This window comes from Mastacembelus armatus, chromosome 15, assembly GCF_900324485.2.
Source record: "Mastacembelus armatus chromosome 15, fMasArm1.2, whole genome shotgun sequence".
NCBI lineage: Eukaryota > Metazoa > Chordata > Actinopteri > Synbranchiformes > Mastacembelidae > Mastacembelus > Mastacembelus armatus.
In genome coordinates this window covers 21656386-21671995 of record NC_046647.1, presented here as the reverse complement: position 1 = coordinate 21671995, position 15610 = coordinate 21656386, and the positions used below count along the sequence as shown (strand labels likewise).

At 44.1% G+C, this 15610-nt stretch overlaps 3 protein-coding genes across 3 annotated transcripts; all 3 read left to right on the top strand.

Annotated features, from left to right (window-relative positions):
• The first annotated feature begins 656 nt into the window (after positions 1-656).
• On the top strand, positions 657-6146 carry prph2b (peripherin 2b (retinal degeneration, slow)). The gene is made up of 3 exons (XM_026309573.1): positions 657-1237; positions 2920-3166; positions 4841-6146. Exons 1-3 carry the CDS (start codon positions 657-659, stop codon positions 5042-5044), a joined length of 1032 nt encoding a protein of 343 aa, XP_026165358.1. The 3' UTR covers positions 5045-6146.
• A 3055-nt stretch (positions 6147-9201) lies between these two features.
• Positions 9202-10682, top strand: LOC113131770 (potassium voltage-gated channel subfamily G member 3-like). The gene is made up of 2 exons (XM_026309417.1): positions 9202-9797; positions 10037-10682. The coding sequence occupies exons 1-2, from the start codon at positions 9223-9225 to the stop codon at positions 10680-10682; spliced, it is 1221 nt and encodes a 406-aa protein (XP_026165202.1). The 5' UTR covers positions 9202-9222.
• Positions 10683-12249: 1567 nt separating this feature from the next.
• LOC113131772 (cytochrome c oxidase subunit 7A-related protein, mitochondrial-like) lies at positions 12250-14174 on the top strand. The gene is made up of 3 exons (XM_026309418.1): positions 12250-12425; positions 12979-13113; positions 13626-14174. Exons 1-3 carry the CDS (start codon positions 12357-12359, stop codon positions 13764-13766), a joined length of 345 nt encoding a protein of 114 aa, XP_026165203.1. The 5' UTR covers positions 12250-12356; the 3' UTR covers positions 13767-14174.
• The last annotated feature ends 1436 nt before the right edge of the window (positions 14175-15610 follow it).

Sequence of the window (15610 nt, the reverse complement as noted above, 5' to 3'; positions counted from 1 at the left end):
CGAGTTGGTTGTTATTTGTTGTTTCTAAAGATTGTGGTGATGTTGTGATGTCTGTTGCCGTGGTAACATCAGCCTTTCTGGTCTTTCCTCTGCTTATTGGACGGACTGAGCCTGTAGACCACAGGTAGTTTTTCTACCTGGCTCTGAGGTACTGGTGTACACCTGCACTCAGGTGAGACAGGTGAGCTCCTGCTGTGACAGGCCGAAAGAGGAAGCTGCTGCTTAACATCAAACCAATTAGCGGTAAGTCTGAGGATTGGAGGCAGCAGCTGATCCTGGTAATGGGATCAGAGCTGGGCGGTTTAGGGTGGCGTGTCACAGCTCGCTCACATTCACACCGGAACCCTTTCTTCGGCACGAAAACACCAGTGAGAATTCCACTGCCGAGCCCATCCCACCTGTTTCATGTGGATGTTTGGCTGTAATTTGATGACAGGCCCCTCAGCCCCCTGAGCAGCATGGACTGTCCCGACCTGCAGCTCGGCAACATGGGTCTGAAAACAGGAGTCGTAACCGAGTCGAGTTCAGCTGCTTCTTTCTGGAACTGATTAAATCTCTGAAACTCCTGGAGTCTTGGTGGTCACCAGAGGAAACTTTTCGTACCGGTACCTGTTTGTTGACTTCAGCTGAAGGTTTGCTCTCACCACGACGGTAACATGCCGTTCATGCCGGTGAAATTCAACCTGCCCAAGCGGGTGAAGCTGGCTCAGGGTCTGTGGATGCTCTACTGGCTTTCGGTCATTGTGGGTATCCTCATCTTCAGCCTCGGTATCTTCTTCAAGATTGAGCTGCGAAAGAGGAGCGAGATGATGGACAACAACGAGAGCCATTTAGTGCCCAATCTGCTGATCCTGGGGGGCATGCTGGCCTGCGGAGTCAACGCCTTTGGGGGAAAGGTGTGCCACGACTCTCTGGACCCGATGAAGTTTGCCAAGTGGAAGCCGATGCTGAAGCCATACCTGCTGTTGTGCTGTGGCTTCAACGTGCTGCTGCTGCTGACGGCCGTGCTCTGCTTCCTCATGCAGTTCGCTGTGTACCTGACGCTGGCAGAGGGCCTGAAGAACGGCATCAGGTTCTACAAGGACACGGACACGCCAGGACGCTGCTTCATGAAGAGGACGCTGGACATGACGCAGATTGAGTTCCGCTGCTGTGGCAACAACAACTTCAGGGACTGGTTCGAGGTCCAGTGGATCAGCAACCGCTACCTGGACATGAGCAACGATGAGGTCAAAGAGTGAGTAAACCCTGAGTCTGTTTAATCCGAAACAGTCCAGCCCTGGGTTAGTAGACCAGCAGAGACGGGACCAGCTTCAACACTCGATTAATCATTATTGGTTATTAATCAGCCTCAAACTACCTCTGTCCTCTGGAGTCAGGTTCTCCGGTGTCAGGCTTTGTTTTCTGAGTCTCTGTTGCTCGGTCAAACCTGAAGACTGGACCTAGATGTTTAGTCGATTAATCGAAAAATAAACTACAGCTCAGGCACAAAAAGAGTCAGTTATGTCAGTGTTAATCATGTCTCATTGACAGGCTTAATGTCGATATGTGTTTGATCCTGTTTGATGGTCAGGGATCTCATCAAATCAACAATATTTAACTTTGCAGGACTTTTTAAATTTTCCCTCAAAGTTCTGGGTCCGGTTCACTCCTCTGAGTTTGGGCTCATTTTTGTCGTTGCTTCCCAAAGGAAAGAGAAAAGTTAAATGTCCAGTGTTCCTCAACATATCACTTGTCACCGCCACAGTCAGGTGTTTTTGTCACCTGAATTACACGTTATCGCTCAGTTAGAAGGTCACTGGAGGATAAATGAGGGAATTAAGGAGGTAAAAGTTACCGGCTTGTCTCTAAGTCTATAATCTGCCAGGATCTGATTTCCACCTGTATGCGGATTACATCCCTGCTAACATGCCAAGGTTAAACCGAAGCAGAGGGACCGTTTGATTCTCTCCCCTGGTGATGACAGAAGATGGTCACAACAAACAAAACAGGACACGTCAGAAATGTGGGTCTGATGTGTGTTGTAGATCCATGCTGTGTGTCCTCGTTTGTCTTGATGTGTTTTACAGGTATTTGTCTCTGTCTCTATCTGAGATATTTAATTCCTATTGTCTAATTTTAAACCTCATCAATCAAAGGCCTGCACACCTGAATGCACCTATACCTGTCTATGCACTCTTTGGCCACACCCCCTCAGAGGAGAGAATGTCCTAAAATCAAGTCTCAGTTTGTTTACACAATTAAAGCCTTTGAGGTTTTTCTTTGAATCACTGAAGAACTTTTTAACCAACCATATGGCCTGACCGAATCTCTGTCCTGGTCTCCAGACCTCTGATCTTTGTTAGCGCCACCAATCTGTACTAATATATATAAATATTTTCTCTCTTGGTGACATAGTGTTAACCTCCAGGTAGGAAATTACTATAGTTGTGGTGCTAACTGCTAACATGCTAAGCTACCTTATTGTGTAGCATGTAGTCCTGGACTGATTTCCCTTTAAATTTCTACTTGACTAGGCCTCAACAAAGCAAAACAAAGCAAGCAAGTATAAGGGGTGTGCCTCAGGGTTGCCTTCAAGGACTCCTGCTGTTTTTCTTTCATGTAAACATAGTGACAACTGACCAAAGCCTAATGTCAAATACAAGTTGACAAATGGGCTGAAAAAACACAAACTGGCATTAGACCCAGAAGAACCACAAACAAGTTGTGGTGTTTGAGGCTGATGCCAGTTTGTGTTTCTTTGTGGTCATTTGCCTTTTCAATAGGAAATTTTTACATTGGCGTCAAACAAAAGTTGGCCCCTGATTACCTTGGTCTCCTGGGCCAGAGCCAAGTGATCCCTCTAACACAGCAGTGCATGACGATTGACCTCCCCGTAAAGTCCAAGAATCATGACCTCTGATGGTCTCTGCCCTGCAGTCGTGTCCTCAGTAACGTGGAGGGGAAGTACCTGATGGACAGCGTTCCATTCAGCTGCTGTAACCCTGGGTCACCACGGCCCTGCATCCAGCACCATTTGACCAATAACTCGGCCCACTACGACTATGACCTTCGCACTGAGGAACTCAACATCTGGACCAGGGGCTGCCACGAGGCCCTCTTCTCCTACTATAGCAGCATGATGAACAGCATCGGAGCACTCATCATTGCCACCATCATCCTTGAGGTAAGAATCAGCCAATCAGCATTCAGCCTGGGCCTCACTGTCACACGAATGAACAGGACCCTCGTGTTGTCTTTGCTGGTTAGCTTAGCTTAGCATAAACACCAACAACCTGGTTCTGTCCAGAGAAAACAAAAGCCACTTCCTAAAGATTACTGATCAACACGTTTTCTCTACGAATGCTGAACCTTAAATATGGGGGTGCCGTGCAGCATTGTTTGCATCTTCCTCTTGTTCATCACGTTATCTCCTGCAACTGAAAGTGATGCAAGTGGTTCAGATGCACCACATCCCTTCTGCTTTGAAGGAGTTCAAACTTGACCCGGTCACCTTCCCTGTTACTATCAAACAGAATTTGCCGATGGGGTTTGTTAGAAAGAAGAAAACAGGATTGCTGTATATAAAAACACAAATGATCCAATGTTATTACAAATGTTTATTCTGATGGAAGATTAGCCTACAAGGTGAAAACTGAGGTACATCTGTCTTTTGCCTGCTGCTGTTTAACTCAACCATTTCAACCAATGGGGGCCAGCCCATGTTCCTCAGGGGCCCCTGGCCTACCCACTGCTGATTATTAGAAGATGCCAATTCGTCTCCCTTCACCCCAAATTCATCTGAGATCGTATCTTTCAGGTTCTAATCTACTGAACACACCTGATCCAGGTAACCAGCAGTGGGATAGTTAGACAACAAGCAGGTCAGTGTCTCTCGAGGACCATGGGTCGTACACCTCTGGTCTAAGAATTTGAGAATCTGAGGACTTTCTCCTCGAGGTAAACACAGGATAAGTTCTTTTCTTAACCTTCTGATTTATAGCGAGATAATTGCAGCAGCACGCTTACAGTAAATTAACTGAGGAGACCTTAAATGCACCAGGTTAACAGCATAATTGATTAACAAGTGATTAGCATTGCTTGGGAACATCCACGGACTCATGAAAATAAGACCAGGCATCGTTCCCCAGACTGTATGAAACTGGACGGTTTCTGAAACTGGTCCTAGCAGCTTCAGGGTGTGACCAGTTTTTTAGAGACACTGGGTGGCTTGACTTATTTATCATTTTTCAGCTTTGGTCAGTCTCCATTTGAGCGAGAGGACAACATTATAAAACATGTTGAAAAATGTTCCTTGCCTGAGTTAATGTACTGCAGTTTTAGCAGCAGCTGATTGTTGACTCAGCTGTGGATTCGCTGCTGAGGCGGTACCTTGTTAAGCTGCTGAGCGGTGGTCAGGCTCACCGAGGATCAGGAACTATTCTGGGGGTTAATCGGCCTGCAGCACCAACAGGGTGCATTCTGGGAAGATCGGGAGGAGGGACAGTACGTGAGAGTGAGGAACAATTTGGTATCTGGGTCAAAACAACAAGTTTGACCTAAAGTGTGATGACAGGCAATAGATTTTAAAACATCCTGAACTCAATCACTCAGAGATCTGACCTGAAAGACTCAAACCTGCAGTTTAAAAGAACTAAAACTTGGTTTTATCTGTAACCTCTACCAACCTGCCATCATTCAAGACCAGGGCTGAGGGGTGTTGTTCTATCAGCTATTCCTGTGCAGCTCATCCTTGCAGATTTCACACAAACACAGAACCTGGGAAAACGGGCCACAGTCTGAACCCAGAGCCTTGCTGCTGTGAGTGATATTTGGATCTGTTTTCTAACCTGTGTGTCAGTTGGCAGACATGGCGGGGCTGAAGTACCTATCCACGGCTCTGGAGACAATGGCCGACCCAGAGAACCCGGAGTGTGAGAGCGAGGGCTGGTTGCTGGAGAAAGGTGTGAAGGAGACGTTCGCCGAGCTGCTCACCAAGCTGAAGATGCTGGGGAAGACCAACCAAGTGGAGGAGGGCGGGGCTGCACCAGATGCTGCCACCTGAGAGCCCCGCCCAGTACAAAGGACTGAGGTTTCCCCCTACCCCCACCCCCCTCTCATCCACTGCCTCTCTAGAAAACTGGGAATGAGTAAGGAGAGGTCCTCTCCATGTGCTGTGCATACACCATCGTCACGACACTTAGTGTCGACGTTTTCATTCTGTAAATATGAAGAACATATTTTTAAACAGGTGGAGCAGAAACCTGCTGTTGTAAATTATATGGAAATATTAAGTGTGTCTCCTCCCCCTCCCCCCCCAAAAAAAACCCACCGATGGCGGCTAAACTTCAACAACATCATTGCCGTCGGTTGTCACTGGAGCCCGACTGATAGATCCGATCAGTTGTTCGTCACAGAGATTTCCAACAGGTCTGACGCTGCTGCACTTACACAGTTTGTCCAGCACAGAGCACACAGCAAACACAAAACATATTTAATTAGAGATTTTTGCCAAACATGTTTATGTAGACAACAAACATCAGCGAATGTGTCGTTATCAGCTGTTTTTAATGTAAGTTTTGCTGTTGTGTCTTGGACGTCCGTTATCTGTCGGGCTCTGGTCTTTACCGTCGTCGTCTGACCATGATCAATGACGGCTGATGTGGAAACAGCTGGCTGATCGTGGCCGATGCCTCCCCCCCTGGTCAGGAGTGGTCCTGCAGCAGGTGTTGCAACAACTGCAGTACTGCCGCTGACCAGCAGGAGGTAAATATAGAAAAATTCATGCAGCTTCTTAAAACGTCCCTGGATGTTGTTTGTAACTTGTATTTTTTTGTTTATATGTCCAGCGCACAGTTTTAACTTAAATTATTTACTTTCACGTTTTTTTAAGGTTTGTCATTAAAATGTACTTTGTGAAATCTTCAGTTTTGTCAGTCAGAGGAACGTAGCCAATGCTAATGCTAACATCTGTAAACATGTGGCACGTGGTTGGTAGAGCCAGACTGAGCCTGAACTTTTCTATTGCAGCCAAACCACCACACACGCTGTGATGAGCAGCTTCATTTTCATCAGACCTTACATCAAAAACCCATCTTACCTGCATCAGAGTGTGTGTGTGTGTGTGTGTGTGTATCTGGTCTGTGTTCAGTCCAAAGTAATATCAGATGAGCTGTATAGTAATTAAAGCATCAGTTTAAAGAGAAAATCTGTTTTCAATTACAGGTTGTAATATTTGTATGTTATTTTTTCTTTGTAACCTGGAGAGTTGTGATGTTTTCAGCCAGTTGTTGTGGGTTGGTTGGAGCTCGTAGTCGCTCTGCTGTGTACGATAAAACATATAAAGAGACTGTGACCGACGCCAAAGTGTCCGACTCTTCTTTTTGAAAAATAACAACCATGTTTCTGCAGATGTAAAGACACAGAGCTAATACATACAGGTGTGTACACAGGTGTACATACACCTTTGTGAGTGTAAACAGGTGTTATCCACACACATATACAGAATATGTTTATATTCAAATATAACTAAATACTTAGTAGAGCCCGACCGATATATCGTTTTGCTGATTTTATCAGCCGATATAAGCCTATCGCAGATCCATCAGTATCGGTGAATATGCCACTGATATTAACTTTTTATTTTATTTTTTTACAGAACATATAAGGCTGGTAAAATACTTGAAATGGTGTAATTAGAAGAAGTTAACAGTTTAGTGCACTGATGTCATTTTGGGTAATAAAGTTTATTGTTAAATTGTTATATACCCTGCCTCCATTACATATGTTTGTCACATCATTATAAATGTTTGATTATCACATTTGAGTTCTCATTGCTAAAAATGCGTTTACATATATATATATATTCTGTTTGTGAATACTGTATTGTATGTACTGTACCATACAAAAGTTTGGACACACGCCTGTGCAAGTGTATCCAAACTTTTGACTGGTACTCTACTATAATATACACATATCGGCTGATATATCCTTTTTTTTAACATCATATTGGTATCGGCATCAGCCCCAAAAAACGCATATCGGTCGGGCTCTAATATTTAGATTCATGTTTGGACATGGTGCAACTTGAGAAAGGTGTTTTATATTAAATGTTTTTCATTTTCATCACAGAACTTTTAATTAATCTTGGAGGAAAAACGGCGAGAAGATCAGGGGCCACAGACCAGGTCTGTCACCCACTGGATTTAGTGTTTTACGCAGTTTTAGTGTTTGTTTGGTTTTTTTTTCAGCGTTTAGTGTTTTTACAGTGAAAGTGTTGTACAGTATGTGTGTGTTTTTTTTACAGTTTTTGCAGTGTGCGGGTCATTACCAGCAGCTGAGCAGATAAACGGCTTTAACCAGATTAACTCAGCTGATGTCAGATGAGAAGCGAGGACAGCGGCCATGACGCAGGAAGTACCGGGGGGCTTTTAAAGGACAAGTTCACAGGTTTTGAACCAGGTCTTAATGAATGGTTTCTGAACTGAAAGACCTTATTCTTCATCCAGCAGGAAACTCAGACCAGGTCTCTGTCAGAGCCCGACGTTCATCTGCGGCACAAGAAGGAACTTCAAATGTTATCAGCTGATTTATTGCAGGTGCATGTGGAAAAACAAAAGTCTTAATGTTTTGTATTTTCTTCTTCACATATTTATGGCAGTGAAACCTTGGACATACAGTGACCAAACTCATTCAGTCATTCAGGTGGTGCTGCTTCATGCAATCAAATCCAAAACATAACCCAGTTTTCAACCTTTAGTTCAGATTGAAGCCTGTAATGAAAAAAACAAGAACAACTTAAACCTCTTTTGTTGTAGCTGAATTCACCCTGGGAATACACATCATCCATCCAGGTGGATCAGCAGGTTCAGTCTTTAACGACACGACCTGTCAGAAAGCAAACAATTTAGATCAGTTTAGATTTTTTTTAGTAGCTTACCATTACTTTGGAAACAAACATTTACTAGAATGATTTAAGAAACAGCATATTTCATCTAAACTGTCTCTACTTGTGAAACCTGTTTTTTATGTGTGTGATTGATGTGATTTATTTGTATTGAATGTTTTCCTTAATTTATGTCGTTGCCAAATAAACACAGCACAGACATAAAAACAGTGAATCCATGAAGCGCAACAGACCCACTTTATCTAAAAACCAGGGCTGTTCACACAGTGCTCCAGCAGAGGGAGCTGTTTCTGCATCACAAATCTGGGTTTAATTCATTCAACTCTGACTCAGAGCTGCTGTTTGATGTTCACTGGAATGTGAAATTAGCATGATGTGGACTAAACATGTAATTTGGTGAGTGAGTTCATCAGATCTGACGAGGAGCTGAGGAACATGAGTGTGTGAAGGTTCCTAATCAGACCAGCTCAGACTGCTGCTACTTGAATCCTCCTCCTCTCACAGCAGCAGGAGGTGGAGGAGGAGGTGCTGCTCTTTGGTCTTAGAATCAACACTGAAAAGAGACAAAAAAAGACGTGAAAGTGGATCCGGTGACGTTCAACCCAAATATCTACTGCAGATGGTGATGAAGGACTGAAAGGTGCTGGTTCCACCATGAAGATGAGCTTCATGTGCGATGATTCAAAGCTGAAATCTGGTGAGTTTTTAAGCTGTTGAAACTAATACTGAATGTGTTCATTTGTGTGAAAGTCCTGCAGCTCAGAGCGATTCAGTGTCTTATTGTTTGACCTGCAGCTTCAGTAAAATGACGTAAGGACGCAGTGAGAGAGATGTTTAAAGTAAGGCAGCAGGTTGGTGATGAACAGAAATAACCTTTTGTTGTTGCTCACTCACACAGTCTCTGTTTCATTCCAACTCTGATGTTTGGAAGCTGTTCAGGTCTTCATGACAAGAGGAAACTGGGACACGGCAGCTTCTGCTCGAGTTTAAATCTGGAGTTTGGATGACGATTTTTTTTAAAGGGGAGACTCAATTTTGGAAGCTGATTTTTTTTTAAAACATCTAGGTTACAAAAGGTAAACATTTGGAAATTGTTTCAGATTTGAACAGGCAGATCGTGAAGTTGTGGTGCAGTCTGAATTTTTAATAAAGACCAACTGAAGTCCATGTTTTCATCACAGGGAGCAAAGTTCTGGAAGCGGCTTCTGGATAAAAACAGTTTAGAATCAGCTTCAGCTTCTGACCATCTAGAAAGTTTAGAAGCTGCCTGAAGTTTTATCAAAAACCATCTGAGCTTTTAATGAAGATGAAATCTGGAAGCAGTCTTGGTTTTTAAGATGAAGCTTGGGAACAGTCTTTGTACCCTGAATGTCGGCGGCCGCAGGTTTTGTTTTTCTGCAGAGCTGATGAAGCGCCTTCCTCTCAGCAGACTCAGCCGACTGCATCACTGCGTGTCAGAGAGCGAGCTGCTGGAGCTCTGCGACGACTATGACCGTGACAGGAATGAGTTTTTCTTTGACCGGCACTCGGAGGCCTTCAGCTTCATTATGCTCTACGTGCAGCATGGGAAGCTGCGCTTCCTGCCGCACATGTGCGAGCTGTCCTTCTACAATGAGATGCTGTACTGGGGCCTGGAGAGCTCTGACCTGCAGCCATGCTGCCAGCGACGCCTCGATGACCGCCTGTCTGACTGCTTTGTGCACTTCTTCCCTGAAGAGGAGCCACGAAGCCCTGAAGAGCCCCAGAGAAGCTGGCTGGAGAGGATGAGGAGAACGTTTGAGGAGCCCACTTCCTCATTGGTGGCACAGGTGATTGCCTCGGTGTCAGTGCTGTTTGTGGTCATTTCCATGGTGATGCTGTGCGCCAGCACCTTACCGGACTGGAAGGCTGCGGAGACCCTGGACCAACACAGGTAGGACACGTCCAACACCACCTGGGTTGAAGCATGATTATCAGTTTCTATGGTTCAGGCAGGAAAACAGGTGCAGGCTAAATGTGGTACCAGGTGAGCTGCACCAGCACAACAGCATTCTGGGAGAGGGAAGGTAGTGAGCAGCACGTGGGTGGGGTCTGGTATTTTTTCAGGTCTCTTCTGCCTGTTTCTCTGATTGGTCCCCTCTCTCCCCCATCCCTCTGACTGTCCCCCTGCAGGATCATCGAGGCGGTGTGCATTGGTTGGTTCACAGCTGAGTGTATTGTCCGTTTCCTGGTTTCTCGTGACAAATGCGAGTTTGTCTGTCGTCCTTTGAACATCATCGACCTGTTGGCCATCACACCCTACTACATCTCTGTGACCATGACGACCCTGACGGGGGAGAACTCCCAGCTGCAGCGGGCCGGCGTCACACTGCGCATCCTCCGTATGATGCGGATCTTCTGGGTGATCAAGCTTGCACGGCACTTTCTGGGCCTGCAGACGCTCGGCCTGACACTGCGTCGCTGCTACCGTGAGATGGTGATGCTGCTCGTCTTCATCTGCGTCGCCATGGCAATCTTCAGCGCACTGGCCCAGCTGCTGGAGCACGGCTTAGACCTGGAATCTGGAAACCAGGACTACGCCAGCATTCCCGCCGCCTGCTGGTGGGTCATCATCTCGATGACGACAGTGGGATATGGTGACATGTACCCGGTGACGGTGGCGGGCCGCGTGCTGGGCGGCCTCTGTGTGGTGAGTGGCATCGTGCTGCTGGCGCTGCCCATCACCTTCATCTACCACAGCTTCATCCAGTGCTACCATGAGCTCAAGGTGCGATCTGCCCGTTGCACCCGCAGCCTGTCTGCCGACTTCATCAACTGAGCACAGAAACACGTGTTGACATCATCTGGGACCATCCTGGTCTCCAGCCAGAGGACTGACTTTTTATATCAGGTGTCTGTTTACTATAGCGCCCCCAGAGGACGGAGTCTTCATGTTTGAGGTCTAGGGTCTGTTTTGGACCGTCACAGGTTAAACTGGACTCCACAGTTTCCATGGCAACAGCAGAGTCAGACACAGGAAGTGGAAGTGTTGGAAACATTTGGTTTTGAACGTTTGCTTGGACAAAGCTGCTGGAGTGTGAATGTATTGATGAAGACTTGTCTTTGGTGCAAAACAGGGAAGTTTAAACCAAAGTACATTTATATAAACCATCCCTTTACTTTCAAACAATTTTTTATTTATTTCTTTGTTCTGTACATCATTTGGTTTCTTCTTTGTTCATCTTCTTTTTCTTCTATTTTTATTTTTGTTTCACAGTAGAGCAGTGGTGTCTCACTGTCTCCTCCCAGCAGCAGGTTGTGGGTCTGGACCCCAGCCAATAACAGCCTGTTAGGGCAGGCATCCTTTAAAAATTTGCAGGATAGTAGTGTCAAGGACCAGGGTTGGAGACTCCTGCTCTAAATATAAATATAAAGGGTTAGGGTCTGAACCCAGGTGGACCTGTGTCTGTGTGGGTTTTCTCCTCCCACAGTCCAAACACATGCAGGTCAGGTTGGTTGGTGACTCTAAATTGCCCGTAGGTGTGAATGTGAGTGTGTTTGTGTGTCCATTGTTGACCCACCTCTCACCCACTGCATGCTGGGATTGGCTCCAGCCCTCCCTCCCCGTGGTACATAAAGGATTTTACCAACTTTTACTATAATTATAAGATATGAGCAGTTACTTGTGTCTTTATGTTGTATAACTGAATCATTGTATTTCTTGCAAACACAGTTTTTTGTTTTTCCTAAAAAAGTTATCCATCCATCCATCCATCTCTCTATGCACTCAATGGTGTATCTGAACTATTTAAACAAACAAAAACACATAATGTTTCTTTTTGCTAAATGTTTGAATTTCTTTGTCAAATCCAGACGTTCTTCATTAAATGAGCAGGTTGTGTGTTTAGAAGTCCTCTCAGATTTAGAGTTAAATCTCTGTGACATGTTTAAGAGCAGTAAAATTATATTTCCAGTCTGGTAATTGTCTGGAGGTTAGCACGTAGCCAAATTCTCTGCATTTGAAGACATTTTCCCAGTTTTTTTTCATCATGTTTCTCCTATTTACATATTTCTCTGTTTGTACTAGAAGTAAGAAAACTAAACTAACAATAACATTCAACAATATTTTTTTCCTTTATTTATTTATTTATTTATTGCTATTGTCCAGAAGAGGTTCAATAATAACTAATGATAAAAAAAATCTTTAAAAAAAATGTCAGTGACTCAGTGTTAAAAAAAGATGGACAGATAAAGGTGATATCAGTACAAAATGCTTGTGTTCTCTTAGACAGACTTAACCACAGCTGTTTCTCTAATAAATAATTATTATTCCAAATGAATTTTAAGTTGTTTATTCTAGTCAGGCAAGCCGTGGGCACTCTTCATCCACGGGTCCGTCAGCGCGGCCCTAACGTCATCACGCAGTATCGCAGCTAAGCGTAACCTCTTCTTCAGACCCAGGTGACATTTGGCGTGTCCAGGTGTGTTTTACCTGAGATTCGTGTCGCTGAATATGTACTACAGACTGAACGGAGTCACGCAGCGGCTCACCGGAGCTCCCGCCTCCGCCTACAACCCGCAGGTGAGACTTTAACTCAGCGTGACCTTGTTAACACCGGGGAGCAGCAAATGCTAATGCTAACGCTAAGAGAAACGTGAAGTCAATAGTTAAAAACATGTAAACAAACTAAATAAAGAGATGTTACATTAGTTTAGTTTGACCTTTAACCTGCAGCTGGTTGTTCAAAATAAACAGTTTAACACCAAAGGACAGAAAATCTCAGACTCAAACAGGAATAAAAATAAAAAATAAACTAATCAGCAGCTCTTTTATTATCATTTGTTTAGGATAATTAGAATCCAATAATATCAGATACGTTCATGTGAAATGGGCCATTTTGCACAGTGACTATTTTTACTTTGGATACTTTAAGGACATTTGGATGATGGTACTTTTGGACTTTTACTGCAGTAACATTTTGAATACAGGACTTTTACTTGGAACAGAGGGGTTTTACTCTGTGGTATTTCTAGTGTTACTGCAGTAAAGGATCTGAGTACTTCTTTCTGTGCTGAAAGTACCATGAGTAACTCATGCAGTGTGTCTGACTCTCTACCTGTGTGTGTCTTCTCAGGGTCTGCGTCCAGGTGTCCCACCTGTCAGTCCTGCCGTTATCTTTGCGTCTCCAACCAAACTGGTGTCAGAAACGGGAAGTCAGGTGGAATACCTAGGAGCCAACCGAGTACCAGACCTGCAGAAAATATTTCAGGTAATTTATGTGTAGCTCATCTGTCACCATACCTGTGGACCTGTGGGAAGATGAAGTTATTATTGTCCTTAGGACACGTTAATAACAAGGACAATTTCCCACTAAATAATTGATGGCTATAGGAAAGAGCTGTCAAATGTCTTGGTGATGAAAGTAATTGTTGAATAAGGTTTCCTTGATTTCCTGCCTCACTGAAGTACATTTCTAACTGATCAATCATCAGTCAGATCATTTTGCAGATGATGTGGAATAACTGAAGCTGGTTGGACTTCACCCAGTCACTATACATAGCAACCAAACTAAAGACATTTCTGTTGCCATGGTTACCTGCAAGCCGATCTTTCGGACAGAGGTGAAACTTCACCTGCAGGTGCTGGATGGGTCTAAAACTGTCCTTTGTTTTTGCTCTCCTGTGAGATGTTTTTGGGAATCAGGCTGTATTCAGGTGTGTTTGTTGTGGACCTTGTGAACTGCCCCACTCCTCACAGATAACCTATTTTTCCCTGGTTCAGAGAGCAGACGGAGTTCCAGTCCATCTGAAGGGGGGTCTGATAGACAAGCTGCTGTACCGGACCACCATGGGTCTCACGGTCGGGGGGGTTGTCTACTGCCTCGTGGCTCTCTACATTGCTGCCCAGCCCGCCAACAAATGATTCTGCAGCGCTGCTGCATTCTGATTGGACAAGAGGTTTCAGTCATCCAGTGTGGCAAACAAGTATTCAGGGGTAGATAAAGGGACAATCTGTCTGGAGCTATGAACACTGTACAAACATGATTTAGTGTGGAGAAGTAAGAACAAAGTCTGTTTTGTTGTAAAAGAGAGTGTGTGTGTGTGTGTGTGTGTGTGTGTGTGTAAAGTTTGAATGCTTAAACACAGGTACAGTAGTGCTAATAAATTTACACAATTTGAGAAACATTGTCCTGTTTTTGGAACATGCATAACTGAACATGCAGAACACGTGTGCCTTTTTAAAATCATAATGACAGCAGCAAAAGAAACAGTCAGACAGCCATGTTTGGACAACTTCACTAATTGTAAATAAAGCCTTTCTTTTAATTAAGGACAGTGGTCCGATGAATCCATTTATCATCACATTTATTATGTGTGCCTTCTTTTCAAAGCATAGCGATAACTGAAATCTCCCGGGTGGCCGAGTTCTCAGTACTGTGTATTGTGCTTTTGCAGTCTAGTGCAATAACTGTTGATGTAGTCCTGTGTCCAAGACAAATTTCTCCTCTGGGACAATAAAGTTTACAACGTTAAAGTTAAAAGCTGAAGCCTGTGTTTTCTAAGGTGATAAATCTGTCAATTCCCATTGGCAAAAAGCGTCCTGATCCAGCAGTTTCATGGTTTGTCTTGCATGAGCTGCACATTTGAGATCTCCCCAAACTGTCTCAATGATATTAAGGTCAGAAGATAGTGATGGCCAATGCAGAACCCTAATTTTAGTCTGCTGCAGCCACTCAAAGCTGTTCTCTGGTCTGAATTAATCCTGATCTTCTCATTATCTCTGTCTCATTAGTCTCATATTGGTGGATCATGAAAGATTAGATGTTCTCTAATAAAACCTTCCAGTCAAGGCGTCCACAGATGTCAGAGCAGCTCACCTGAACAGCAGCCTAAGTGAGAGGGAAGTGTTTCGTCAGTAACGGGTTTTTAATGTTTGTGTGCAGATGAAACCAGCAAGAATGTCTTGTATGTGTGACAAGTGTTTGAAGTGAAGACGTGTTTGTGACGACTCAGACTTTCAGAGAACAGTTTCCTAACACAGTGAATCAGACATGAACAGTGTATCACCTCCTGCTGTCAGACCACATTCAGGCTGCAGATACATGTCTATAGATTTCTACATCACATGTAAATAATGTCTGTGTCCAGTTATTTGTTCTTGTCTAAGCACTGAACAGACGAGCTTTAACAGCTCAATAATGTCACAGCTAAGACCTCAGAGTTTATTACTAAATAAACAATTCCTTTATAGAATCTGTAAAATCAGATCTGATCTATGATCTGTAGATGCGTATCTCCAGGCTGAAGGTGGTCTGACCGCAGGCGGTGATAAACTTCATGTCTGATTCATTCTGTTAGAAAACTGCTTCAGCTTTTGTCTAAACGTGTCTTTTCAAAGTCTGAATCCTCACCAACCCTCGAGCTTTCCACTCGTCCTTGTCGCCCACAGATTCTACTCTTTGCTGCAAATTCGTCTGATGCTGAACTGAGTGTGGGATCATTTGAATTGAGTTTGTTTCTGATGCATTGCTGCTCCTGTGAGAGCAGAGGCTGAAATTCTGTAGACACATATATTGATTAGAGCAGCTTACCTCAGTATCACTTCAGAATCTCCTGATATTATTGTTGTGTTTAAACTTCAAACAGATTAAGCTTCAGTGTTTTTAATGTCACGCTTCATCTGTTAAACACAGAAACATGCACTGTCAACTGGATGAGACAAATGTTGTAGCGTGTCATATTACTGGCTCTGTTGCCATGGAGACA

Excerpts from the sequence above, each read along its gene's own strand:
- prph2b (XM_026309573.1), top strand. The coding sequence starts at position 657 with ATGCCGTTCATGCCGGTGAAATTCAACCTGCCCAAGCGGGTGAAGCTG. Across the intron at positions 1,238-2,919 it reads AGCAACGATGAGGTCAAAGA|TCGTGTCCTCAGTAACGTGG; the intron begins GTGAGTAAACCC and ends TCTGCCCTGCAG. Across the intron at positions 3,167-4,840 it reads TTGCCACCATCATCCTTGAG|TTGGCAGACATGGCGGGGCT; the intron begins GTAAGAATCAGC and ends CCTGTGTGTCAG.
- LOC113131770 (XM_026309417.1), top strand. The coding sequence starts at position 9,223 with ATGAAGCTTGGGAACAGTCTTTGTACCCTGAATGTCGGCGGCCGCAGG. Across the intron at positions 9,798-10,036 it reads GAGACCCTGGACCAACACAG|GATCATCGAGGCGGTGTGCA; the intron begins GTAGGACACGTC and ends GTCCCCCTGCAG.
- LOC113131772 (XM_026309418.1), top strand. The coding sequence starts at position 12,357 with ATGTACTACAGACTGAACGGAGTCACGCAGCGGCTCACCGGAGCTCCC. Across the intron at positions 12,426-12,978 it reads CCTCCGCCTACAACCCGCAG|GGTCTGCGTCCAGGTGTCCC; the intron begins GTGAGACTTTAA and ends GTGTCTTCTCAG. Across the intron at positions 13,114-13,625 it reads ACCTGCAGAAAATATTTCAG|AGAGCAGACGGAGTTCCAGT; the intron begins GTAATTTATGTG and ends TCCCTGGTTCAG.